The sequence below is a fragment of the Biomphalaria glabrata genome, chromosome 4 (assembly GCF_947242115.1).
Source record: "Biomphalaria glabrata chromosome 4, xgBioGlab47.1, whole genome shotgun sequence".
NCBI lineage: Eukaryota > Metazoa > Mollusca > Gastropoda > Planorbidae > Biomphalaria > Biomphalaria glabrata.
This window is the reverse complement of record NC_074714.1, coordinates 28,145,536-28,172,698: the sequence shown is the minus strand read 5'-3', so window position 1 is coordinate 28,172,698 and position 27,163 is coordinate 28,145,536. Positions and strand designations below refer to the sequence as shown.

The 27,163-nt window shown below is 39.3% G+C and overlaps 1 protein-coding gene across 1 annotated transcript in view; it reads left to right on the top strand.

Annotated features, from left to right (window-relative positions):
* LOC106059535 (calcium-activated chloride channel regulator 3A-1-like) overlaps nucleotides 1–27,163 on the top strand; it is a 376,089-nt gene that overhangs the window by 56,186 nt on the left and 292,740 nt on the right. Inside the window, exon 3 of the mRNA XM_056025932.1 lies at nucleotides 3,228–3,358. Coding sequence (XP_055881907.1) covers nucleotides 3,228–3,358 — 131 coding nt within the window. The remainder of the gene's footprint in view (nucleotides 1–3,227; nucleotides 3,359–27,163) is intronic.

Sequence of the window (27,163 nt, the reverse complement as noted above, 5' to 3'; positions counted from 1 at the left end):
CCGCCGAAGTGTTTTATGCGGCCCGCCGACGCCTAAAGAAATCAGTTGTTCCCACACATTACACATACAAAAATGCAAATATATTTAAATAAATAATTGTAAATATCTATTGATCTAGAAATTATTGAAACTTTTGATTCTTATCACTTATCATGAAGAGGCTAAATAAACATTGTCTTTAAACGTCATTCTAAAAAGTTTAAAGTAAACGAAGATTATTCTTAGTGGCAATATTTCAAAACATTCAGTCAAAGATAAACACAAGCCATTATTTATTCAATTATATCAAAAAACTGTGTTGAAAGAGTTAAGTCGGCTTGTACAAGATGGCAAGTGTAACAACTAATGAAGCTGGTGCTTGGACTAAGAAAAAACAGGCTTTTTAATAAAAAATAAAGCATTGGATATCAAATATATTGTTGGCTTTTAAGAGAAGAAATAGTTAATCTTGTCCTCAATGTTATTGTTGAAGTACAATAGGTTTTTAATAAATTGAATAATTTTACTTTTGTCGCTTTTTTATTTTATTTTATTTTATTTGAGGCCACCAAATTCACTTTGCCAAGGGCCTCCAATTATTTGCTGGCCATGACTGGCAGTTCTGAGAAGTACTTGAAGATTATACAATAGTATCCGCTGGCCTAGAAGAATATGGAATCTCATGGAAGAAATAGTTAGGTTCATTGAAGGACATTGACTGTGACTTTGTTACTAATATTTCTAATGAAGAGTTGAAGACAGTCTTCATGTTTATCATTCGAAACATTGGAATATTTTGTTTGCAAATGAATTGTATGTGCATCTTAAATCTTTTCAAACAAAATTATTCCATTTCTAGAGCCAGCAAGTGAAATTAGATTTTATCATTTTCCTTAGCTGAAAGGTTAAACTATTTCTAGTGAAATGGTTGAAAGTACAAGGCTTATTTGGATTCCTTGATTGTGGAGTTTGAAAGCAAATTTTAAGATGTCAAGAAATTGGAACTAGTTTTCAATACCATCAGGTCACCATTTAATGCAGAAGTTGATTTAGCTCCAGATGACATACCTCCAAGCAAATTATGACCTGAAAGAGTAATTCCAGTGAGTTCTTCCACGGAAGTTTAATGACTGCCAGAAGCTGTATTTCCATACTTAAGAAAACTTTGCTGCGAAGCTTTCACATTATTCGGAACCTAATTCATCTGTGAACACGCTTTATTTCGTTTGTTTCAAAATTATGAAGTGTTAGAGCAGGTCGATGCTCACTGACTGTAATTTGACAGCAGTCGCAAGAACAAAACAACTAGTAAGCTAGTTCTACAGTTACAGAACATTATGCACGAATGTAAACAGTTAAATGTTTCACATGAAGTACAATGTACATCTGTGGTGAAATGTTCTGATGTAAAAAAATAGTCATAAAATTAGTTCAAGAAATAGCTAACTGTTGTTGTGATTCCTCAATTGTGAGTAAAAAAAAAATTATGCGGCCCGCCAATCCCCAAATTTTTAAAATGCGGCCCTCGGTAGAAAAAGGTTGCCCACCCCTGGTCTAAATGTATAGTATATAATGTTTTTATTTTTTTAAAATTCCTTGAAACGAATAGGTATCCCATAGATTTAGATTAAGACTTTGAGGAGAAATTAAGTAGAGCAATTGGATTCTACTCCATTTTTTAAATTTTTTTTATTTTTATGATTTATGTTCATGTATCATATTCAGTGTGGAGTAGAGAAGCTGTGTTATGACCATTTCCTGTGTTTTGGTATGGGCCAGTAGACTTCAAAGCTTGAACACGTTGCAATAATTCACCAACAAAATAATAACAAAGTAAAAGTTACCTACGGATCGAAGTAATCAAAGTGTAAACAATTTATAAATATCCTTTCTTAACAAATTATTCTTCCGAGCGAGGCTCGATCACCTGGTACTAAAATCTAAATATAGAAGTAGATTACACGCAGAAGATGAGATTAGTTGTAATCTTGCTAAGACTGTCCCGAGAATCCCTAATCTGATAAAAAAGAAACAAACTCAGACGTTTGAGACACTATTAAGTGATGTAGTTGACTAATGTCCCGAACCTTTCAAATGTATCTTCATTATGTCGATTTGATCGATTGCTCCCAATTGGGCTCGACGCTTGCCAGGATCCCCCCAATTCATATTTAGCATATCAATATCAGTCATGGCTCTTGCGATAGGCTTTTAAAGTTATAAGAATTAAACAGTGAACCTATTTCTCGTACGATTGACTTAGCGTTACTTAAGCCACTCACGTTTATTGCGTTTGAGAAGCTTTTTATGTATGCTGTAAACTAAATGTCGATATAATGATCTAATTAATTGTAGAAGTTGTTATTTTAAAATAAATTAGATGAGGGGCATCGCAAGCTTCTATTGAATTGGGTCCCGCAATTTGTAAAGCTTTGGCAATGCATATCAGATACTTTCCAGATTCAGTTTTAAAACATAATGAAAAATATAGTTACTTATGTGCATGAACAAAAATAGTTTTGCGGTTTGTTCGAGGATCTAAAAAGGTTGAGAACCGCTGTCTGACAGTCTGAGAGGGATAGATTTGATAGCTGGATTCTGCGAGAATTAGTCAGTGTTGGAGACAGGAGTTTAGCCTAGAGTTATTAAAGTTGGAAAGTTTTTCCTATCGTGTTGGATGATGTACTTAACTGTTTGAACTGATCCGATGACCCACATGGATATTACTTTTAAATATGTTAAATAGTTTAATAAAGTGTTTTATTAACAAGACATATGGGTTTAGTCTCATTGGAAAGTGCTCCACTGTTTGACGTTTTAGACAACCACCCAGGGCAATCCTATATAGAAATTGTTTGTAACAACGGTTTTAGATATCGCAAACATTTATTTAGAACATTGGACCAATAGGAAAACAATGCAATTTCCGAAGCCATAATATATTTCTTTCCTACTGCCCACACTAGATATATTTTGATATTGTGTCCTCTAAAAAAAGGAAATATCAATTTGTTTTTATAATTTATTTGCTCCGTTTTAAATGCTTAGAAAAGACAGTGCCACAGTGTATACACACGCGCGAAATAATTATCATTTAAAACGCCTACATTGGTTTAAATGTACTAGCTATTTGGAACTACAAATCATCGACCGAAAAAACAACAACATGGAACTATGAAATATAACCTTAAAGTTATAATGTGAGTGTGTCATTTTAAAAATATATTTTGCCACTCATTTTTTTTCAGAGCGAATCCAGCATATGGCCATGCACCATACGTGAAACAGTTTGCAGAGTGCGGATCACCTGGTCTTTATATTCATTTAACTCCTGACTACATTTTAGATGACGCAGTGATACAAAAATGGGGAAAACCAGGTTAGTTTTTTTTCTCATGAACTTTGTCTGTTTGGTAAAAAATTTGTACACGTTATTTCTCCCACACCCAACCTCGGATTAAGTTGAAAATTTGCACAATTATTTCTTTTATCAGACAACACAAGAATCAATTAAACAAGGTTGCAAAATCGGCCCCCGAAGTAGTCCAACCAGGCAGGTTTAAAGGCAGGTTTCAATATTTTCAGAAAAAAAAATCAGAATGAAATTTTATCAAAGGTTAATGGCAGAGAAGAATGGAGAAAGAAGGTTGACTGATCCTGTATGTTGCCCCAACGGTCCAGCAGACCAAGGGATAGGTGAAAGTGAAGGTGAAGCTAAATGTGAACCTGGCCTAACTGATGTCATATAATGATTATCTAATTGATCTAAATGTATATAATGATTATCTAATTGATTTGCAAAGGGTCAATCCAAATAGATCTTTTTTGTTTCCATGTGACTGTCAAGGAGGTCTTGAAATTCTTTGACAAAAGCTTTTGTGGTGAAATAGTTACTATTTGTTTATGTTTGTGTAACGTCGTGAGAATGTGTTCACAACATTGATTTAGTGTGCTACTGTCCAAGTCTCTTTCGTCAGTTCATGTGTCGTTCTAGTTTAATAAAGCCTTGTTTTAGGTTACTCTTCAGGGTTCCTTTATTTCTTATTACAATTTATTAAACTAGAAATTTTCAATTCCGTGGATCTATGTGCCTCACGTATCTTTTTTGGATTTTCGTTCAACACTATTCTCAGTCTGTAAATAAAAGTAGAACATTTGAGAATTTCATCTCCTCAGTCTCTCACTGCGAGATTGACAAAAAGAAATTACTGGAAAACTACGTTTCTTCGAGCGTATTTCAGTACATAAGTGAGTGTACCACGTTCGATGAATCAATCAAAGTTCTACAAAATGTCTACGTGAAGCCTAAAAGCGAAATTTTTGCACGGCACATGATAACTCTTTGTCGTCAAGAGAGCGGACAAACCGTTGACTCCTTCCTACTAAAGCTTAAAAGTATGGCCAAAGACTGTGACTTCAAAGCTGTCACCGCTGAAGAACACAGAGATATCTTCGTAAGAGACGCCTTCATTACTGGACTGGCTTCAAACAGCATAAGGCTGCGACTCTTAGAGAAATCTACTCTAACTCTACAGTACGCCTATGAAGAGGCAAGACAACTTGAATATGCCCATAACCATGCCATGGCGTATAACATCCACTATGAAACTCCCTGTGGAGCTAGCGCCGACGAGGAGAGCCTTTCTCCAACGACAAAAGTAGAACACGAGGTGAGTGCGGCGACTAGTAAAAGATGTTTCTTTTGTGGAAACAGCCCACATCAACGCTTTAGATGTCCGGCCCGTGACGCTACATGCAACCTGTGCGGTAAGAGGGGCCATTTCCAGAAAGTCTGTAGATCGACCAGACAGACACTCAAATCTATAACCTCAGCCATAGTGAAAGCAGATGATGAGACGTCTCTGACTACAACCGTTGGATCTTCCTGGGCATCGACACCAGCGTCCGGTCTTACTAAATCTACTATTTCAATACTCGTCAATGGAGTACCATTGAAGGCTCTCGTAGATACGGGGAGCAGTGAAAGCTATATATCTTCTTCAATTGCTAAAAGGTACAAATGGAAATTAGAAACGTCCAGAAACAGCATCTACATGGCCTCTACACATCTTTTTCGCACTACTCACGGCCATATTTTCGCTAAAATAAAGTACAAAGATGAACAATATGAAAGTGTTAAGCTCTCACTACTAGATGGACTAGTATCTGATGTAATCTTAGGGCTAGATTTCATCAGCCAGCACGAAAAACTGATGATCCCATTTGAAGGAAAACGAAGCACTCTCCAGGTCTGTACGCTGAAAGCTGCACGAGTTGAAGCCCCTCGCCTCTTCGCTAATCTGGCTCCTAACTGCCATCCCATAGCCACTAAATCTAGAAAATATTCTATGCCTGACTCCAAATTCATTCAAACTGAGACTTCTATCTGACAAAATTATTGAGCCTTCCACGTCCCCGTGGCGAGCCCAGATAATTGTAACAACGAATGAAAGGCACAAAAAGAGAATGGTTATCGACTATAGCCAAACCATCAATCGATTCACTTACCTCGACGCGTATCCCGTGCCAAAAGTTGATGAACTGGTGCAGGAAATATCTAAATACTCAATGTACAGTACATTTGACCTCAAAAGCGCTTACCACCAGATACCTATCAGGGATGATGAAAAGCAGTACACGGCGTTCGAGGCTGGCGGAAAGCTTTATCAGTTTTGCCGCATTCTTTTTGGAGTGACAAACGGAGTCGCCGCATTTCAAAGGACGATCAACACAATAATTGAGGAGGCGGGGCTACAGGACACGTTCGCTTACGTGGATAACGTTACCATCTGCGGACTTGACTCCATTAGCCACGACCAGAGATTTCTCAATGCCGCTAAAAAGTACGGTATCACCTTCAACAATGATAAAAGTGCTATTGCGACTAATAAAGTATGCCTCCTAGGCTACGAAATCTCACAAGGGCAATTAAGACCAGACCCCGAAAGATTTCAAGCATTGAGAAACCTACCTCCACCACAAGACATGAAATCACAAAAGCGGGTGATTGGACTACTGTCCTATTATTCTCAATGGATCCCTAATTTCTCCAACAAGATCCATTTATTGGTGAACAACAAAGCCTTTCCTCCCCCTGAACAAGTTAAGGAAGCTTTTAAACAGCTAAAACACGAACTTGAAAACGCTGCTGTGTAGACGATAGACTACAATCGACCACTAACAGTCGAAACAGATGCCTCTGACATCGCGATTGCCGCCACTCTTAATCAAGACGGCTGTCCTGTCGCCTTCTTTTCAAGAACACTCACTAATAGTGAACGCAGACACTCAGCAGTGGAAAAGGAAGCATACGCTATCATAGAAGCCCTGAGAAAATGGCAACATTACCTTATCAGTAGACCCTTCACATTGGTTACAGATCAACGCTCAGTGTCTTTTATGTTTGACCAGCAGAACAAGGGCAAGATCAAAAACGAAAAGATTCAAAGATGGCGACTGGAGCTTAGTTGTTTCCAATATGACGTCGTATATCGACCCGGGAAACAAAACGCTGCGGCGGATACCTTTTCAAGGAACCACTTTGCGTCAGCAATGACTGGAGAAGACCTCAAACTGTTACACAACAACCTCTGTCACCCAGGGGTCACGAGACTCCTCCATTTCGTTCGGACTAAGAACTTACCTTTTTCCTACGAGGACGTCCGCAAAGTGGTAAACCAATGTAAAACTTGCGCTGAACTGAAGCCTAGATTCTTCAAACAGTTTTCAGGCACCCTCATCAAGGCTACCCAACCATTTCAGAGAGTAAGCATTGATTTTAAGGGGCCACTCCCATCTGCTACTCACAACAAATACTTATTAACAATGGTGGATGAGTACTCACGCTTCCCATTTGCCTACCCATGTCCCGATATGTCCTCATCTACTGTCATAAAGTGTTTAAATCAGCTGTTTTCCTTAGTTGGGATGCCAGAGTACGTCCATTCTGACAGAGGTACGTCCTTTATGTCGAGGGAGGTGCAATCCTTTCTGCACGAGAGGGGAATAGCTACAAGTAGAACAACAGCTTTTAATCCTTCAGGCAACGGACAAATTGAACGACTAAACAAAACTCTTTGGAACGCTGTTACTTTAGCACTGAAAGACCTCGATCTCCCGATCTGAAGATGGGAGCTTGTCTTGAACCAGGCCCTATACTCGATTAGATCATTACTATCTACGGCAACAAACGAAACTCCACATGAGAGAGTTTTCCGGTTCAACCGGAAATCCTCCTTCGGGATATCTATCCCCACTTGGCTATCTAGCCCAGGTCGAGTGTTGCTGAGAAGAGAGAACCGATCTTCAAAGTATGATCCTCTCTCGGAGGAAGTCGAATTGCTGATGTGTAACCCCCAATATGCCGTCGTACGGTTGCCCAGCGGTAAAGAGGAGACGGTCTCTCTAAGACGCTTGGCTCCCACCCCCTCCCCATCCACAACAACAAGTGAACCTTCGTTCTTCCCTCAGAGTGAGGATAATGAATATCCTCCAGAAACTCAAAACACGGAAGTACCAACCAACACCCCTACGGTGATACAAGAAAGGAAAGAACCCCTGGTAGGCTCTGAGGACCTCCGAGCGCTTCCTCTTGAAAATACCCCACTTGACGCTCAGGAACTCACTAGTGACTCCCAAACTGTAGAACAGGATAGTCAACCCCGTTACAACTTAAGAGAGAGAAGAACCAGACCGAACTATAGAGTCTAGAGTTGTTCCTCTATTGCACTACTTATGTTCTACATAAACTGGCATTGTTTATCTCTTGCTACTGATACTAGAGTTTACTTTTCACTTACTTACGTACATGTCTACTTACTACACTATTTGTTAATACTTAAAACAGAAACTAGTAATTGTTTATAAGTCATACAACAGATACTGGTTTTTAGGTTTCTTTGTATCACCATTTATTAATGTTTACAAAAGAAATTAATATTTCGACACTGTTTATTGATCTATTGTATTACATGCACTGGCATTCTCTTTTTATTTATGCTATTGGCCTACTATATTACTATACTTGCTATTTTAATTCTAGGCGGGGTGAATGTGGTGAAATAGTTACTATTTGTTTATGTTTGTGTAACGTCGTGAGAATGTGTTCACAACATTGATTTAGTGTACTACTGTCCAAGTCTCTTTCGTCAGTTCATGTGTCGTTCTAGTTTAATAAAGCCTTGTTTTAGGTTACTCTTCAGGGTTCCTTTATTTCTTATTACAGTTGTCCATTGATTTTCCTTGCTTGGGGGTGGGCGGTACAAGAAAGAACTTTAATACAAGTATCAGGCTAAGCTCTAAGCTCTTTTTACGATCAAAACATTAACGGTTAAATTTACTAAAAGGATTTTTTGCGAAATTTTGTCCACATACGTTTTCCTAAAGCGGACATGAACTATTTAAACAAAATGTTACTTCCGCATAAAGCAAACTCTTTTTTTTATGCCTAACTTTCTTTCGTTCCAGTTTTTTTATGTGTATGTGTACACATTTCCTTTTCCTTCTTATATAGGATATAGATCAGGCTCGAGACACCATGGAAATAAACGGTATCAGGTCAAATGTTCGCGCGTCAATCGTTCGCGTGTTAATTGTTCGCGTGTCAATTGTTCGCGCATCAGTTAATTAGAATAATTATGACCGTGCCGCTGATAACTTATCATCAAAGGCCAAGGTGTGGTGCAAGTAGAGGGTTAGGGTTAGGGTTAGGTTATTCTGAATTATTCATCTTTCATTGATTTAAAGTATGAGGCAATTGGCACGCGAACAATTGACATGGATTCGAAAATAAACAAATACAATGAATAAATGAATAGATCTACATCTCTAGATTTAGGTTTCAACGAGTTGTCAGAGTGATTGTGAGTTATTAATAAATGTCTTTTTTCAAAAGTGTGGGGATATTTTATCATAATGAGCTACAATTAATGCGCACTATTAGTTTGAGTGTGTATTAGGATGTATTGCGGCTGTTTCTATATTCTTTAGCTATAATGGATGAAATGAAGAAAAGTCAAGTTTTAATTTTCACTCAATCATGAAAAGGTTTGAAATGTACTACGGGAGGAACTAATCTTAAATCAAATAATTTGTCCATAAGGGCCATTTGTCAATAATTCACGGCCAAAGTGTCCATAGAGTGTGTATGTGTGGTATTATAATGCCGCTAAAAAGTACAGTTTCTTTCCTCTTTAAATCTACAACCGATGGTTACAGAAACGTGCGTGCGTGCTGTCATACAAAATTGTTAAAGTGAATATAAGAACATTTTAAAACTGTGTGTGTGTGTTTTTGGGAATGTTTTTTTAAAACAATACTGTTTATGAGGGACTATTTTACGGGCTAACAGGAAAGTCTATATAAAGTGCGTCACTAGATAAATGCTGCGCTTAAAATCTTGAGTACTCATCGACCGACAGACCATATTTATAGTCAATGTGATTCTCGGGTTGGAAGGTGGCACACCGGGCATGATTTTTATTATGCGACTGGTGTAGGGAAAATGCAGGGAAAAGAACCTGGACCTCAATGCTGCCTTTATTGATGTTTCCAGAGCTTTTGACTCGGTAATCTGTAATGGCCTTATGAGCTATGGAGGATTTGATCTCGGCTTGGATGTTAACCAAGATTTATCCCTATTCTTCGGCAACTTTATAAGAGTAAAAGTTTTTCTCAGACAAATCGCTCATCACTATTGGTTCACTTGTGAATGTATTCAAACGACAATTATCACTGACAATGGTTTCACAGACAATTGTAAGACAAATTTCCCTACGGACAATAAAAATTATTATTATTAACAGTAACATATTGTTAAAATGTTCAGTGAATGATTTGTCATGTTCCCTGTTAAGTCATACCTATCAGTATGGGGTATCTAGGAGGGGTAACACCTCTAGTGGACAGTCAGTCGTACCCTCAATTGAGAGTACTTGTCTCACTCTTGGTCCCCACTCGGTACCCAACTCACCTGTGGCTCCCAGAAGCTGTAGCATGCGCAGCGTCCACACCCCGGAAACGGCTTTGAAAGGCCAGCTTAACCAGGACGTGTCCATGATAATCAGTACACTGAGGCTCTGTCAAACCTATGTTAGGTGCTTCAGCGGTGTCGAATGCAAACAAACCAAATGGAGGTAACACTTAACAAAATGTAGAATTCACTAGCACCGGCGAAAGGCCGAACAATCAAAAGACGTTAGTCGACGCTGATAATGAATATCAAACAAGTTTAATAACAATGAAGGGAACCGTTGAATGTCAGCTACGTTCATCACATGCTCCTTAGTTCTACAAGGCCGTCTGTTTATGTCGACTTCTATTTCGTTCTGACTCTAAAACCCTTAGAGCCTTGTTTTAAAGTCACGTCATTGTCACTAAGTAAAAACTTCTTCCATTTCCGAAGCAAATAATTAATTCCTAATCGTGCCATAACAACTCTCCCCCTTTCGCTAAAAAAATTGTCAGTCGATTTTTTCCCATCGTCTTAGTCTTGCATTGTGCAAGGGCCGAAATATGTGAGGAACATAAAAAACAACACAAATTAAGTCTTGATTCTGGCTTCAACTTTTCTTCCCGTGTGTCCCAAAATCATGTTCATCTGCACACATTCATCCTTAAGTTTCTTCATTCAAGTGTCACTAGGTGGTACTGTCCAATGCGGTGTCCCGAAGGTGACAGCAGACACAGTCCGTTCGTGCTGACACCATAGGTGTCACTAGCTATATCTCGTCGATTCATGTCGCAGAGGTTTTCCCTCTCACGTCAGGACAGACATTTGACCTAGCATAACAAACTAACATTTATCATCAATCGTTCTCCCACTATGCACCTAACTTTTTTTCAGGTATCAACAAGTGTATTTAATTTTCTTCCTCCACTTACTCGTTCCAGCGCGACCTAACTCTTTTCTAATGTATGATCATGATCACATAAAATAAGTGAAGCTATAAAACTAACTCGAAATATCTTTCCGTGGTTCAAACACATCGTTGCCTTATTGATGCCCTTTCTAGTCTTACACACATAATATGCACAAATACATAATAACTAAATAGAGAACTAGCCAACCAAACTGAGCAAACATAACCCCAACCAAATTACAAAGTTAACTATATTCACAATTACATATACATTATACTATCTCAAGGTAACTCGAGACAGCATGTCATCCACTATATTGATAGTTCCTCTTAATGTCTTTATTTCAAATTATGTAATATCAAAAACCATGTACATATTCTTCCATTTTTCATATTTTTCATGCTTTTCTGTTGCATGAACTGGAGTGGTTTATGATCGGTGAACAAAAAAAAATCCCTTACCCAACAAATAGCTTTCTAACTTTGTTACGACCCATGCTATCGCCAGAGCCTCCCACTATATTTTCTCTCCGCTTCTGACAGTTTCCTGCTGACTTACGCTATGGCAGGGGTGGGCAACCTTTTCATAAGGAGGGCCGCATTAAATGTACTTTTCATATAACGGGCCGCATATATATATATGTGTGTGTGTGTGTGTGTGTTTCTGTGTATGTGTTATAACTTGATAACTTGGGAAATAATAAATGTTATACTTATATATATCAACAGCAAGTATAAATGTATAACATAACTATTTTTTAATAGCTTCCTACTTTATCGTTATCTTTTTACATAGTATTTCACCACCAATGTACATTTGTACTTAATGTGAAGTATTTAACTGTTGACATTCGTGTATAATGTTTTTGTACTGTGGCACTAACTTACTGGTTGTTATTCTCATGACTGCTTTCAAATTACAGTCAGTTAGCATTGATCTGTTTTTAGACTTGTTTATTTTCAAACAAGAAAATGCTTGTTCGCAGATGTCTGTGGAACCAAATATTGTCAAAAGTTTAGCAGCAAAGTTTTTTAAGTGTGGAAATACAGCTTCTGGCAAAGATCTATAAAATTCCAGCAGATAAATTGACTTGAACTTCTCCTTCAGGTCATAATTTGCTAGCAGATCAAGCAACTACAACTCTGTCTTCTGGAGCTGAATCAGCTTCTGCATTAAATGGTGAACTCATGATATTGAAAACTGGTTCTAAGCTCTTAAAGTCTTGAAATCTCCTTTCAAATCAACAATCAAGTAATCTAACTGAGTCTTGCACCTTTCAGCCATTTCACTAGAAATGGTTTCATCTTTCAACAAAGGAAAATGACAAAACCTGTTTTCACTTGCTTGCCTTGAGAAAAGGGAAAGCTTTGATTGAAATGATTTAACATGTACATACATTTCATGTGCAAACAATCCGTTGTCTTGAAGTTTCATATTCTATTCATTCATTTTTTCCATAATATTAATGGCAAACATGAAATCTGTCTTCCACTCTACGTTAGAAATATTTTTAACAAAGTCACAATCAATATCCTTAATTTCAAGGAACATAACAATTTCTTCCTTGAGATCCCACACTCTTCTCAATACCTTGCCTATGCTAAGCCAGCGAATACTACTGTGGTACAGAACATCTGAATGTTCAGTTTCTAAGTCTTCAAGTAGTTGTCTGAACTGCCTGTGATTAGGACCCCTAGCCCTGATTAGGTTGATCAGTGTGACTATTGGGTCAATAACATGCTTAATGTTTAATGCGGCTTTACACAAACTTTCCTGGTCAATAACCCAGTGAAGAGGTAAAAGTGTATGGTCATGATAGTGTTCTTTCAATTTATCTCTCATCAACTTCAATAAACCTTTTTGTTTTTCCCAGTCAAAGCACGAGCTCCGTCAGTGGTTACACTTACTATCTTGTTCCGTGCCAACCTTTTCAACACAGTTCTTAATAGCATCAAATAAATCCTGGCCTGAGGTTGTGTCTGTCAGTGGTTCAACACTGAGTAACTCTTCCGTGAGCTGAAATGTAGTATCAACTCCGCGGATGAATATCCGTAATTGTGCTGTGCCCTGTACATCAGTATTTTCGTCCAATGCCAGCGAGTACCGCAAAAAGTCCCTGCTTGTATTGTGTAGTTGGAGCATCAAATTATCTGCTACCTTTTCAACACACCTAACTACAGTTCTCCTTGACAGAGTAATGCTATCACATTTTGTTTTTCTTTTCGGGACATATAATACCGGCTGCTTCTGACAAGCATTCCTTAATAAATTCTCCATCTGAAAAGGGCTTATTTCTTTTAACAATCTTGTGGCATAGCACTAAACTAGCTTCTGTTACAGCTTCTTGACGATTGTTTGGTAAAAATACTTTGTCGTTTTAAATTGCACTCTTTAAAAACCGCGATAGGTTCAGAACACAGCAAGCACACTGCTTTACCACGAAGGTTACTGAGAAAATACTTAGCCGTCCATCCATTGTTAAAAACACGATATTCATCTTCTATTTTACTTTTTTTTTTAAAGCATTTATGATTTAAAGTAAAGTTTTAAAACATTTATATCTCCAACCCAACACTGTTTACATATTCAAATAGTACGCTATTTAGACAACTTTAAAACAATGTGAAGACAACTTCCGTTTGATCGAAAACGCAATTCGAATCTTCACCTTAATTTTTCAACATATTGCCGATAGGAATAATTTTCGTTTACTTACAACTTTTTATAATAATAGAGAATATTTTTTTTTTATCTTTTTCATGATCATAATCGATATTATAAAATATAATAAATATATAAACTGTAGACAGATGTTTCAAAATTATATTATAAAATATAATAAATATATAAACTGTAGACAGATGTTTCAAAATTATATTGATACTAGACATATTTTACCCGCGGCCCGCGGGTCTTTATTTGCGTATTACTGTCGACATAGTCACTGAGAGTGTTTTTAAAATATTTAAACGATATAATAATGTAATAAATAAAGCGAATGTGTAAATATAAAAATAGTACGAATGAAGCCATCAAATCAAAATAGCTAATCTACTTAAATCCATTTTTTCAAATTAATTGCTTGTTGGCCTATATATATTTGATTAAAATTTTAAATGAATAGACTTAATTTTGTATGTTCATGTGTTAAAGTATAAAGTAAATCTTGAGGTAGACATAGATCTAGATTCATGAATATAGGCCTATCTCATCACGGCTACGCAGCTTTAGCGAACAGCGAACGAATGTATTAAAAATGCTTTAGAAAAACAAATTTGAATATTAATTTGATTAAAATATGAAATGAATGGACTATAATTAGTATGATCATGTGTTAAAGCATAAAACTATCTTTGCGAAAAGAAATTGTATCATCTTAGAGTTCAATAAAAGTTTTAGACCTAGGAATAGACTTAGTAGAGAGATGTGTTAATGTGTAACCATTTGGTAATGTCTAATGATAGAATGTGCATCGGCATGTCTAAATTCGCAGATATAAATAACGAATGAATGTAAAAAATGCTTTTGAAACACACATTTGAAGGTTAATTTTATTAAATAATGAAATCAATAAACTATATTTTGTATTTTCATGTGTCAAAAAAAAAAAAACAACCATAAGTGCAAAGTTTAGTTCTTAAAATTAGATCTAGATCTAAATCCTTTCGATCTTTCCTCATGTCAACATTGTAAACATGGCCTAGATCCATAAAATACTATAGCTGTAATAGAGTTGGTCTTTTTTTTTTTGTTTGTTTGAGGGTCTTAAGTTTGTTTTAGGGCTATAATACATACACTACGGTCTAAGCTGGTACCCAAGGAACATTCCTGCCAAGTTTTATCAAGATTGGTCAAGCGGTTTTGATCTAGGGATGGGATTATAAAGTAAACAATTAAACGAATTCATTTTTAGTTCGCGATTCATTACGGTATTGTCTAATGAAAGAATGTTCGCCAGGAAATCTGTAGTCACAGATATCAGGAACTAATTTATGTAAAAAATGCTTTTGAAACACAAAATTGAAGGTTAATTTTATTATATAATGAAATCAATGGATCTTCTTTTGTATTTTCATGTGTCAAAGTAAAAAACTATGTGCGCAAAGTGTGTTTCTTAAAATTAGATATAGATCTAAATCCTTTAGATCTTTTCTCATGTCAACATTGTTAACCATGGCCTAGATCCATAAAATACTGTAATGACCATGTTCTGTTGTGACTCTATGGTTGCGCACCAGCTCACGAGGATGGACTAAATGAACGGGGAGAGAGGAAGAGGAAGTGCGAGAAGATTGAGATTGGAACGGTTCTTGTTTTTGGTGATCTATGTTGATTAAACTTTGTATTATCTTTGTTCCCATACCTCGTTGAGTTGCCTCCTTTAAATGTTGTAACATTGGTGTCAGAAGTGGGATTATAGGCAACTCAACGAACGGGAGGTAAGTTAGTAATGGCTTCCCCTATTATGAAACAACTAGACCAACTCTTGATTAAAGAACTAAAACAAGAGCTTCGGTATCGAGGTCTAAAGCTTGGTGGTAGCAAGGAGACACTTACAGCTCGTCTCCGGCAGGCCCTGATTGAGGAAGAAGAAGACCCGGACAGTTATCAATTCGAAGTAGGGCCAGATATAAGCGACCATCTGGCATACCCCACAGCAGCACAGGAGTTCCTCGAAGTAATCGTCACTGATGCCTTCATCGATGCCGTTCGAGATCCAGAGCTTAAAAAGGTTATTAGAGTTAGTGGCAAGCGTAAGGCCAGCGAAGCCCTTGTGTTCGCTCTGTCCTATGAAGCCGCTAAGAACGCATCCATCAACAGTCATCATGGTCGGAGACTGGAAGTTCAGGAAGAAGATTTAACACAAGTACTCAGACGGATGACGGAGGTTCTTGAAGAGTATAAGCCAAGCCGGTCACAGGGAGCTCATCGTGCGATCAGGCTCCGTTGCTGGAACTGTGGTGAATCTGGGCATATACAAAGGATGTGTAGAAGAACACCTAATCAGCAAGAAGCGACTCAGCACAGATCAGAAACGGGTGCATGGCCTGGAGCCAATGGCTATCAGGAAAACTAACATTCGTCGGCTTCAAGGGGCAGAAACCGGCGATCCAGGAAATGGGAGCCCCTGTCAATGTCACTCCAATAGCTGTGCTGGGACAGAGTAGGAGTCTTATAGTAGAAGGAAGGATTGGAATTCGGAAGTATCGGTTTCTCATAGACACTGGTGCTTCACGTTCAGTCATTCGGCCAAATGTCGCAAACAGCAATAATACTACAAATGTGAGCCTTTTCTCCCTGAAAACAGCCAGTGGAGAACTGATGCCCATAAAAAGACTGGCTCTCATTTTTTCTTTGGCACAGAAGATCCTCAGCTCCCTGTCTCGGAGCTCCTCTTTTAACTCTTTACAGTTAAGCTCGTCTAGCTTCTTCGGCGTTGTCATTCTTTCCTTTCGTTGATTTGCCTAAATCCCACTTCTGACACCAATTGTTGTAACTCTCTAAGGCAGGCACTCAACGAAAGACAGGTCGACAACAGTAAACGATGTATTTATTTATTATTACTAGTAGAGGAAGTGCGAGAAGATTGAGATTGGAACGGTTCTTGATTTTGGTGATCTATGTTGATTAAACTTTGTATTATCTTTGTTCCCATACCTCGTTGGGATGGTGGAACGCTTTAATCGCACATTGATACAACACTTGGCTAAAATGACAGTAGAACAGCAAAACGATTGGGATGACTACATTCCTCTATTCCTCATGTCTTATAGAGGAGCCGTTCATGCAACCACTGGTTATACGCCAGCCAAATTATTATTTGGTCGGGAACTTCGGCTGCCAGCAGACCTCTTATTCGGGTTGCCAGGAGAAAAACAAACGACAGCTAGCGAATACGTAAGAGAACTTAGGGGGAGACTTGAGAGGGTTCATGCACTTGCACGGAGTAGGATAAAAGACAGTAGCGACCTCATGAAGACCAGATATGATAGAAGAGCCAATTCTACGGGGTTTGTAGAGCATGATCTCGTTTGGCTGTACAACCCAAAGAGAAGGAAGGGAAGATCGCCTAAATTACAAAAGGATTGGGAAGGTCCGTATCGGATTGTGAAGAAAATCAACGACTCGGTATACCGTATCCAGAGGGGTCCTCGAACTAAATGCAAGGTGGTACACGGCGATCGGTTGTATCGGTATTGTGGAGAGGAGAGAGGAACAGAGTCAGTTCGGGACGAACAGACATAAGAAGGGGGCAGTGTAATGACCATGTTCTGTTGTGACTCTATGGTTGCGCACCAGCGCACGAGGATGGACTAAATGAACGGAGAGAGAGGAAGAGGAAGTGCGAGAAGATTGAGATTGGAACGGTTCTTGTTTTTGGTGATCTATGTTGATTAAACTTTGTATTATCTTTGTTCCCATACCTCGTTGAGTTGCCTCCTTTAAATGTTGTAACAATAATATAGCTGTAATAGAGTCGGACAACTTAGTTTTTTTTTTTGAGGGTCTTAAGTTTGTTTTAGGGCTACAATACATACACTACGGTCTAAGTTAGTACCCAAGGAACATTCCTGCCTAGTTTTATCAAGATTGGTCAAGCGGTTTTGATGTCTATAAGTAACATACATACATACACCTCACATTCTACTTAATAATATAGATAGTATAGATTTAAATTTATTTATTTTCATATTTTTTACACATAATTTCTGTAGATGTTAGCGGGCCGCATAAAAAGGTCTGGGGTCCGTAATTTGCCCACCCCTGCGCTATGGGATGCAGGCACTCGTATTGTTGCATTAAACATCCCCAGATAGAGCTCCCTGACACCTCCATGGATACGTAGAACACTTTCTCCTTATCCGGCAGCCTTAATATCAGAATAGTTGTGAATATTTTTTAAATCTTTTCTTTTGCATCTAAACATGCCGAGTCACATGTAACTTTCTGTGGTTGTCCTTTTCTAAGTAAAGTAAATTATTTAGCGGGTTCACAATCTCCACCAAGTTTCTAATAAATTTCCTGTAATAGTTTACCAACACTACTAAACTCTTAACCTGCTTCTGGGTTGTAGGTACTTGTAGCTCCAATATCTTTTTTAATGTTCTCCCATATGGAACTGATGACTTTGTTCTTGACCCTCTGACCTAAGAATGTTATTTCCTCTAAACCAATTTCTACTTTTTCAGCCTGGATGGTTAAGCCATTCTCCTGTATTACTTCAATATCTCTCCAGTACCATTTAGATGCTCATCACAATTCTCGTGGAATATGCATATGTCGTCTAGGTAACACAAGACATTCTGTCTATTACCGACAACAGATGCCATCATCCTTTTAAACGTAGCTAGGGCGTTTATGAGACCGAAACTCGTGCAGTTCCACTGGAACGTCCGTTACTGCGTCGTTAATGCTGTATATGGCTTCGCCCTCTCAGTCAATGGTATCTGCTAATAACCCTTCATTAAGTCCAGCTTAATGAAAATTTTAGCGTTTGAGAGTTTGTGCAGTGTCGTCAATATTTGGCATGTGGGAATGTTTCAAAGCACAACACTAAACATACTTGGACCTATGGAGAGAAAGCGTCAAGAATGGTTTGATAAAACAGTACTGAGATCGGAAAACTATTAGATGAAAAGCACAAGCTCCATAAATTGTATCTGAACAACCCAAACTCCCAGTCCACTAAAGATGCATTCACAAACATCCGCAAAAATGTGCAGAAACATTTACGCCAAATGCAAGATACTTGGCTAAGCAAGAAAGTATGAAAAATACAGGAATTAGCTGACAAGCATGACATGAAGAACTTCTTCCATGTCATAAACGAGGTCTATGGACCCACAAAGTCAGGCTCATCCCCTCTACTAATTGCTGATGGGACAATCCTATTGACAGATAAGGAAGAAATCATGAAACGCTGGGAAAAGGCACCTTCCATTATAAAAGAAGCGGCCATAGACAGGCTACTTACTTAGACTTAGGTCCTCCCACGCTGTTCGGTGCATTGGGCGTAAAGTTGTCTCCATAAAGATCTGTCATTGGCAATGTCTGAAGCCTCCTCCCACTTGGTGTCCACTGTTCTGATGTCCTCCATGAAGGTGTGACGCCAAGTTATATGAGGACGTCCCTGTTTGCACTTTCTTCGTATTGGCCTCCATGTCATCGCAACTCTTGGTATGCGTAGTTCATTTTGTCTTATAAGCTCGTGAGACGCTCTGTCACAACCTTACTAAGTGTTTGACTCCAAGTTCGAGATAGGGTTTCCTTGTTTGAGGCCCGATCTGTGTAACTGACTCCCAAAATCCGTCTCAGACATTTTTGTTGTGCCAAATTTAGTATCTTCTCAATTTTGACAGATGACTTCCATGTCTCACATGCATTTGTTGTAGTTGAAATGATGATTGTGTTGAGAAAGTTTATTTTTGGCTCGAGTCCAATGGCTTGGCTTGGCCAATAGGCTGCAGCTTTTGGGAAATGCTCCCTGCTTTTCTTATTTGGCACGCTACATAATTTGTTATGATGCTTCCAAGGTAAGTGAGCTTGTCCAACTCTTCATGCTGTGACTTGCCAAGTCTGAAGGGTGCACCCTTTGCCTTATATCCCACTCGCAAAATTATAGTCTTATCCAAGTTTATGTGGAGGCCAATTTTGGGTGACTCTCTATCTAGGCTCTCCGTCATTTCTTGTATGCATTTATTTGTAGCCCCGAGTAGTGCAACGTCATCGGCGAAGTCCAAGTCCGTCATTCGTTTTTTTTTTCACGCCATGGAATACCAAAGGCAGTCTGGTTAATTGACCTCCTCATTATGTAATCAATGGCTATGAGGAAAAGGAAGGGAGATAAGATGCACCCCTTTCTCGATGCTAAAAAAATCTGTTGTTCCATCTTCTGTTTTAATGCAACAACTAGAGTGACTGTATAGGTGTAGGATCTGGACGATTTTTTCTGGGATGCCGTATTCTCTAGTTATTTTCCATAGTGATTCTAGGTGGACACTATCAAACGCTTTCTTAAAGTCTACGAAACTGATCGTTAGCTGTTCAAGACTTTGTTCTATGATATTTCGTAGAACTAAGATCTGCTCTGCACATGATCTGCCTCTTCGGAAGCCTGATTGTTCTTCTCTGAACCTCTCATCTACAGAAAACTGTGCCCGGGACAAAGAAGAGAGTAATGCCCCTCTAGTTGTTGCAGTCTGCCAAGTTGCCCTTTTTTGGAAGCTTCACAATGACTCCTTTTGCCAGTCCTCAGGCCCACTCTTCTTCAAGGGTCACTATATCTACAAGAGCCTCGAAGCGGTTCTTTAGTTTCAATTGCAACTGTGCTGCAAGATTGCAGTCTTTAATCTTTTCTATATTAAATGGCTCGTTTTGGTTGGCGTTTCAGTCGGAGATTAAAATTGCCACTGACAAGGTAGTGGTCTGAGCTAATATCCGCTCCTCTGCGGGTCCGTTAGTCTAATAGAGATGACCTCCATCGTTTGGAGATGTAAATGTAATCTATCTCGTTGAAGAGCTCTCCATTTGGTGATCGCCATGTTTTTTCTTCACGTATTCAAAAACAGTTCGGTTGGGATTAATTTTGGCGTTAAAGTCTCCCATCAGTAGAATTAGGTCATGAGTGGGTGTTTCATCAAGTGTGGTTTGAAGTTGATTATAGAAATTATCTTTGATGGTATCTTCTGCATCCTCTGTAGGGGCATATACTTAAATGGTAGTGATTTTGATTTGGTTTGTTTGTACTTGAACTGTAATGATGCGGTCGCTGACTGGCTTCCAGGTAATTAGCGCTGAAGCTGCTATTTTAGACATGATGATTCCTACACCACCAATGTGTTCCTTATCGTGTCCTGAATCTAGCCATCATTGATTAATTGTCGACTTGATGTCCACCGCATCTGAGTTTGAGTTTTGAGTTTAGGCATATCGGCACAATTTAGGCCATGTCGTGCCCGTAATTCTTTAAGGATCACTCTCCCTTTATATAACAAGGGCTAAATTCTATACAGTTAAATCATTAAAAACAAGGTCTATTCACAGTTAAAATAGTAAAGGTAGTAAAAATTTAATAATTTGGTAAAAATCTTATGTAAATATCATATGTTCACAGTTCAAAAATCAGATCTTCGTAGACAACCCCACCTCCCGGACAAAGCCCAGTACCTTCCCAGTGTCGACATTGTCGAATAGTGTTTTCAATGTGTGTGTTCTAAAAAATTTCTCCCTGACATCCTGGTATCTGGGGCAATCAATGAGGATAAGTTCCATGGTGAGGCGAGAGTTACAGTACTCACAAACTGGGTACTCCTCTCTCTCTTCAGCACAAAAGAGTACGTGATGTAGGTGTGGACAATCCTAAGTCTGGACATCGTCGTGCTACCACGCCTTGTCAGAACCTTAGATATGGGCCACCACCTGACATCCGCCACAATCTGCCTGAGTTTATTGTGAGTGTCAGCCTCCCATCGGTCCTGCCACTTTCGATAGGTGGCAGAGGCAATACTTTGTCTCAGATCCGAGCAGGGAATTTGGGTTCCTGACACCGCATGATTTAGGGCTCTCTTTGCTTCTCTGTCTGCGGCTTCGTTTCCTTCAATGCCCACATGGGAGGGGACCCAGATGAAGGTGACATCCCTATGGTCGGCTGTTATTTGGTCCAACAGCTTCATGCTCTTATGTACCAATGGAATGTCAGTCTTCATCCGCCCCAAAGCTTGCAATGCAGATTTGGAGTCGGAGCAGATCACATATTCAAAGAAGCCCATCAGAGTGTATCTTACTATCGACTTCTACAAGAAGTTCTGATGGTTTGTGCAGCTTAGATACTCTCTCTGGCTCTCCCACTACTGACTTAAGCCCCTTGTAGATGAGAAAAGGGCTCATCTTTGTCAGGCTTTTCCCCTTCTCTGTGCACCTGACCACCAAAAATGATGGCCAGGTAGTACAGCTTTTTGTGACCTCCTCCTTCTTTGCCTCAATACGGCGTCTCTTGCCCAGATATAAATCTGGGGCAAGTAGTTTATTGTTTTTTTTATCCATATATATTCTTGTTAGTTCGGCACCTGTGCTTCCCACCCGCCTTCGAGTCCAACAAGGGGACGGGCCATTCGGATGTCCAGAATGAGCCCGCCAGGGCTACACATGTGCTATACTCAGTCAGCTGCTGCATCGGACATGTGTCCGATACAGCAGCTTCCTGATTGACCTTCCAGCCAACGCCCAGAGCGGGCCATCTGGGCCTCAGGTCTAGGGGAACGTGGAGCCAAAGTATTGTGTTGTGGTGGTTTATCCTCAGATAGCCACCACTCAAACACCAGGATCTCTTTATCCTCCCTTACCCGTCGCAGTTCACGGTAAACGGACTGGTCTAGGACGTAGTGAGATTTTAAAGATAAGGAGACAGAGTGATGATCAATGAAGGCAGACTGAGGAAAACAGGAGGCAGACACAATGATAGAAAAGAAGTAGGGCACTTTTGAGCTCCAAAAGTGCTAAGGAAAGAGGAGCGCAGTTTAACGTCATGTCTCGGTACGAATCCACCGCATCTCGTAGATCCCTAGGATGTCCAGCCGGTAAGAGTCAAACTCTCTTAAAAGTTGGGCCAGTTTACCGCATTGGTTTAAGGTTCTTACATTCCATGTGCCTATAAGAGTCGGTTTCTTTGCGTTGGCAGGCTACAGCAAATACCAATAAATGAAAAAAAAGGATAACACCCCCTACGCTAAAGAAAACCGACCTTGCCATTGAACACCTTGCAAGTGGAAAAGCCCCAGGAGCTGACTCCATTCCCGCAGAGGTCTACAAAAAAGTAAAAGACTTCATGAGCTGTTCTTAATTATGTGGGAACAAGAGTCAATACCACAAGACTTCGTAGATGCCATGATTGTCCAACTATACAAGCGAAAAGGAAACCGCCAAATCTGCGACAACCACAGAGGGATATCTCTTCTCTCTATTGCTTGGAAAATTCTCGCACGCATCCTACTAAATCGGCTCATGCAACATCTAGAACATGGTCTACTACCAAAAAGCCAATTCGGCTTCAGAATGGAGCGTGGAACCATTGACATGATCTTTGCGGCAAGACAGCTCCAGGAAAAATGCCAAGAACCAAATACTGATCTCTTCTCGATATATGTCGACCTTGTGACAGGTGGGGCAATGTGACGTGTGTTTGGCGCGTTTTATGTCTAGGGGATGATTATTTTTAAAGCTATCACACACCAACCTATCAGCATATGAATCGGGAGCAGACACGCAACGAGACAAAGCAATGAAAGATAGATACAAAAGTTAAAATAAAGAATATTTATTTACATAAATATACATATAAGGATAAAAAGGGGGAGGGTTTGCATCTATCTCTAGTACATTCTATGTTTAATCATCACTCTTGCACCTAATAAGAGAGTATGTCACTTTGTCCTCTGACTTAGCTGGTATTCCTGTTGATGTCGCAGCTGGCTGTGTCCTGGCTTGAGGTTCTGCAGCTGGAGGTGGCGCTCTAGCGGATAGAGGGACGCCGGTGATATAGTTCTTGTGGAGTCTCAATCCCCAGAATCTAATATCTGTAGTGGGCACAGTAGGGCAGGTGGCCGGCTACCGTGGGCACAAGGTTACTGCGGGCAGAGCTGATCTGCCGTGGGCAGCGTAGTTGACAGGATATGTCCAGTGAGTTGCAGATAGTTGGCGTAGCTATGACGTCTCACACAGATCTGAATCTATAGGGGCGTCGCACCTAATAGCTTGACAGGTGGGCTGTCGAATAGGCGGGCAATGCCGATAGCGCCAAGTGGTAGAGTTGAGTAGATCTCAGTAGGCAAGTGCAGTGCTGGATAGCACTAAGCACAGATGCAGGTAAATAGATCGTTGATCCAATAAATAAATAGGCAGGTCAGTGAGCTAGTGCAGTGCTGAATAGCACTAAGCACCTAAATAGGCAGACACCTGAGGGAGGCTGCGGATAAATAAAGACAAGTTAGGACATGTCTCTCATGCATCTTATCGATGCCCTCGACTGAGGTGCATTTGTCAGATTGGTAAAATTGCTTTAGAGCACAATAGGGAGATGATGACAAATGGGGTTTGGAAAAATAGATGGCTGATAGTAGCAATATAAAATGTACATAAAAGGGAAAGTAATAATATAAAATGCACATAAAAGGGGAAATAATAATCTCAAATAAGCAACACAGGTGGATAGAGAAAGAAAAGGGGGGGGGGGTTGAATTGGGCGGTGGTCAGCGACCCTGACGGTATGATTACATATGACTGTGGGTCGAGAACAATGGAGCGCGCTTGAATGGTGTGTCCGTTCAAGCGGCGCAACTCTCATTAGAGTAAAATGAGTAAAGGGGAGATAATTCAATACAGGGGAGATAACTCATATCTCCTTTCTAAGCGCAGTATTAGTGCGATAGTAGAATTATCAAGGCTGTCAACCGAGATAAAGGAAATAAAATAAGGTGTACAAATATATACATGGTTGCATCAATGATCAATTGAGCAACGTAGCATTAATAGATTAATGCAATACTAATAAATACATTAGGACATGTTTATGTTTTCTACTTACGCCAGTGAGAAATACACAATGCACTAATTAAATATAAATGAACTAAGCAAAATACACATGATGATATCCAATGGAAATAGCACAAAAGTAATTAAGATGGAACTTGTGATTAAGTTCGGCTTACTACCAGGTATTCCTCTAGGAGGGAGAATAAAGGATATAGTCCAGACTCGATAGCTCAGCTTGAATGAGGAAGAGAGGGTCTGACTTGATTTAATTTACCTTATATACAAAGGCCTGGAAAATGTGGGCGGACACAGGAAATGTCCTAGGCTTAGAATTATCTTACACGTGGGTGAATTAGACTTAAGATGGGAGCGTCGAGAGGCACTTTGACTCGAGTAATCTCCTAGATCAAAGAGAGACGTAGGAGAAAGGGGGGGGGAGGAGTGACTTGCATTCCACACAAGGTGGTGTCCACCGCGGCTGTCAGACATCCTGCCGATAAGATCAAAGAGTCTGCGTGTATCTTTGCCCCGGTCAAGGGAAGATAAATGAAAGGACGCGCCTTAACTATCTCCAATGTGGTCAACTAAGTCTAGCCTGGAGCGGAAAAGGTGTGGCGGGTGAATAATTTAGGGGTAGGATGGGGAAATAATTAAAATAAAATAAATAAATAATGAAAAATAATAATTAATGCTGTGATAATTTAGAGTGACTCTGACAGCGAGTTTTTGACTTCTCACAGACCTAACAAAAGCATTCGACACTGTTAGCAGAGAAGGACTCTGGAAGATCATGTCAAAGTATAGATGTCCACAAAAATTCATATTCATGGTGAGACTATTTTATGATGGCATGAAGGCTTGTGTCCAGGAAAGTGGAGAACCATCCGAGCCCTTCGAAGTATCAAACGGGGTAAAACAAGGCTATGTCCTAGCACCCACACTGTTGAGTATTATGTTCTCTGCTATGCTGACAGTTGCATTCATAAATAGAGATAACAAAGGGATAAATACAGATTTGATGGTGGCCTATTCAACCCGAGGCGGCTAAATGCAAAATCAAAAATAAAATAAGCAGTAATCAGGGACTTGCTGACGACTGTGCCCTAAATGCCTGCTCTGAAAATGATCTGCAGAGCATCGTCAGCAGGGGCGGACTGGCTATATGGGCAAATGGGCAAATGCCCGGTGAGCCGGTACCAAATGGGCCGGTCTGATCGCTACCAAAGAAAAAAAAATTTCAATGCAGACAACTTTAAAAAAAAACAAGGTTACAAAAGACAGTTTGTGTGGAAGCACAAACTCAAAATCGGCCTCCGAAGTAAAATGTTTTACATAATTCGGATAATCCGAATGAAATTATATCAAAGACAAATGAGAGATAAGAATGGAGAAAGAAGGTTAACAGATCTTGTGTAGTGCCCCAACCGTCCCGCAGATCAAAGGATACGTGAAAGTGAATATAAAGTTAGATGTGAACCTGGCCTAACTAGTTTGTGGTCTATAGGGCAGATGATGTAAAGTTCATCTGTTTTTGTGGCCTAAGGTTAACGAGGTTGTCATGTAGCCAGCACAACGACCAACCGCCTTTGCTTTTCCCCAACTAATGTCAGGTACCCATAAGAGCTGGGTAGACTCAGAAGTTGAAAATCCCAGTCTTCACCAATCTCATATTCGAATCCTCAAAAATAAAAAAAAAAATTTCCGCTATTTAGAAAAAATGTTCACGAGAATGGTGTTTATAAGATTACTATTCGTCTTAAATTAGGTCTAACATATAATGCATACTAATTAGCTTTTTCTTATAAAAAACTGCTTGCATAATTTATTTTAAAAATTAGAATTTTCGCTTTCAGGAAAAAAAAAGTAGCCGTTGCATCAGAACTTTGAATGTTCTAAAATATTGTGAAGTCGGATTTTCAATATCTCTTCTAGTTTACGAGATCTAAACGGGACGGACGGACAGACATTTCGCACAAAACTAATAGCGTCTTTTCCCCTTTCGGGGGCCGCTAAAAATGACAGCAGCAAGACACAAAGGCCTGAACAAATTTAAAAAAAAATTCTTATTACAATTAATTTTTTTTGAAATTCAGCAAGAATATCAAACAAAAAAAAAAAACAACACTATACACTGTACGTATTATCGCAAAACGTTAGACGGTTAGACCGTACTTTCTGCTATGCACGAGCGGCATGGACTGCTTTGATGTCTTCGAGGTTGTGTTTGGCCTAATCATTTCGCTGGTCGGCATGGGCCTTTGATGGCACTCCCATTTACTATTGCTCTTTCCCTCCCCCGTCTTTTAAAGGTTCCAATAAAATTTAACCAAAAGAGGGATGAGAGAGGTTAAATAAGAAAACATGGATATAACGCAGCAAAAAAAAAAAAAAAAAAAAAGATAGGCGCGACAATTAGCTCTTTAACAATACTTATTAGAAATTAACTTTAACACATACACACATCCGCGAAATTGCAAACCACCCAACTTATTCACAGCTCAATATGGGTATAAAGCTCTACTTTATGCGATTTGAAAAGAAAAAGTAAGTTTCTTTTTGTTTATTTTTAATAACATAGATCTAAAAATACTACACTTAGGGCTTACAAAAAAAAAGTATGTAATTAAACAAATAAATCTAGATCTAAATCAATTTTCCTACTATTATAATTAATGGCAAACTTATGGAAGGCTAGTCTTCGAGTCCCAAGATTAGTGAGGAATGCAGTATTTCCCGTGGCTGTGCAGTCCAAGCTGTGACCTACATATATTCCTCGGCCGCAGACTTTCTCTTGGTC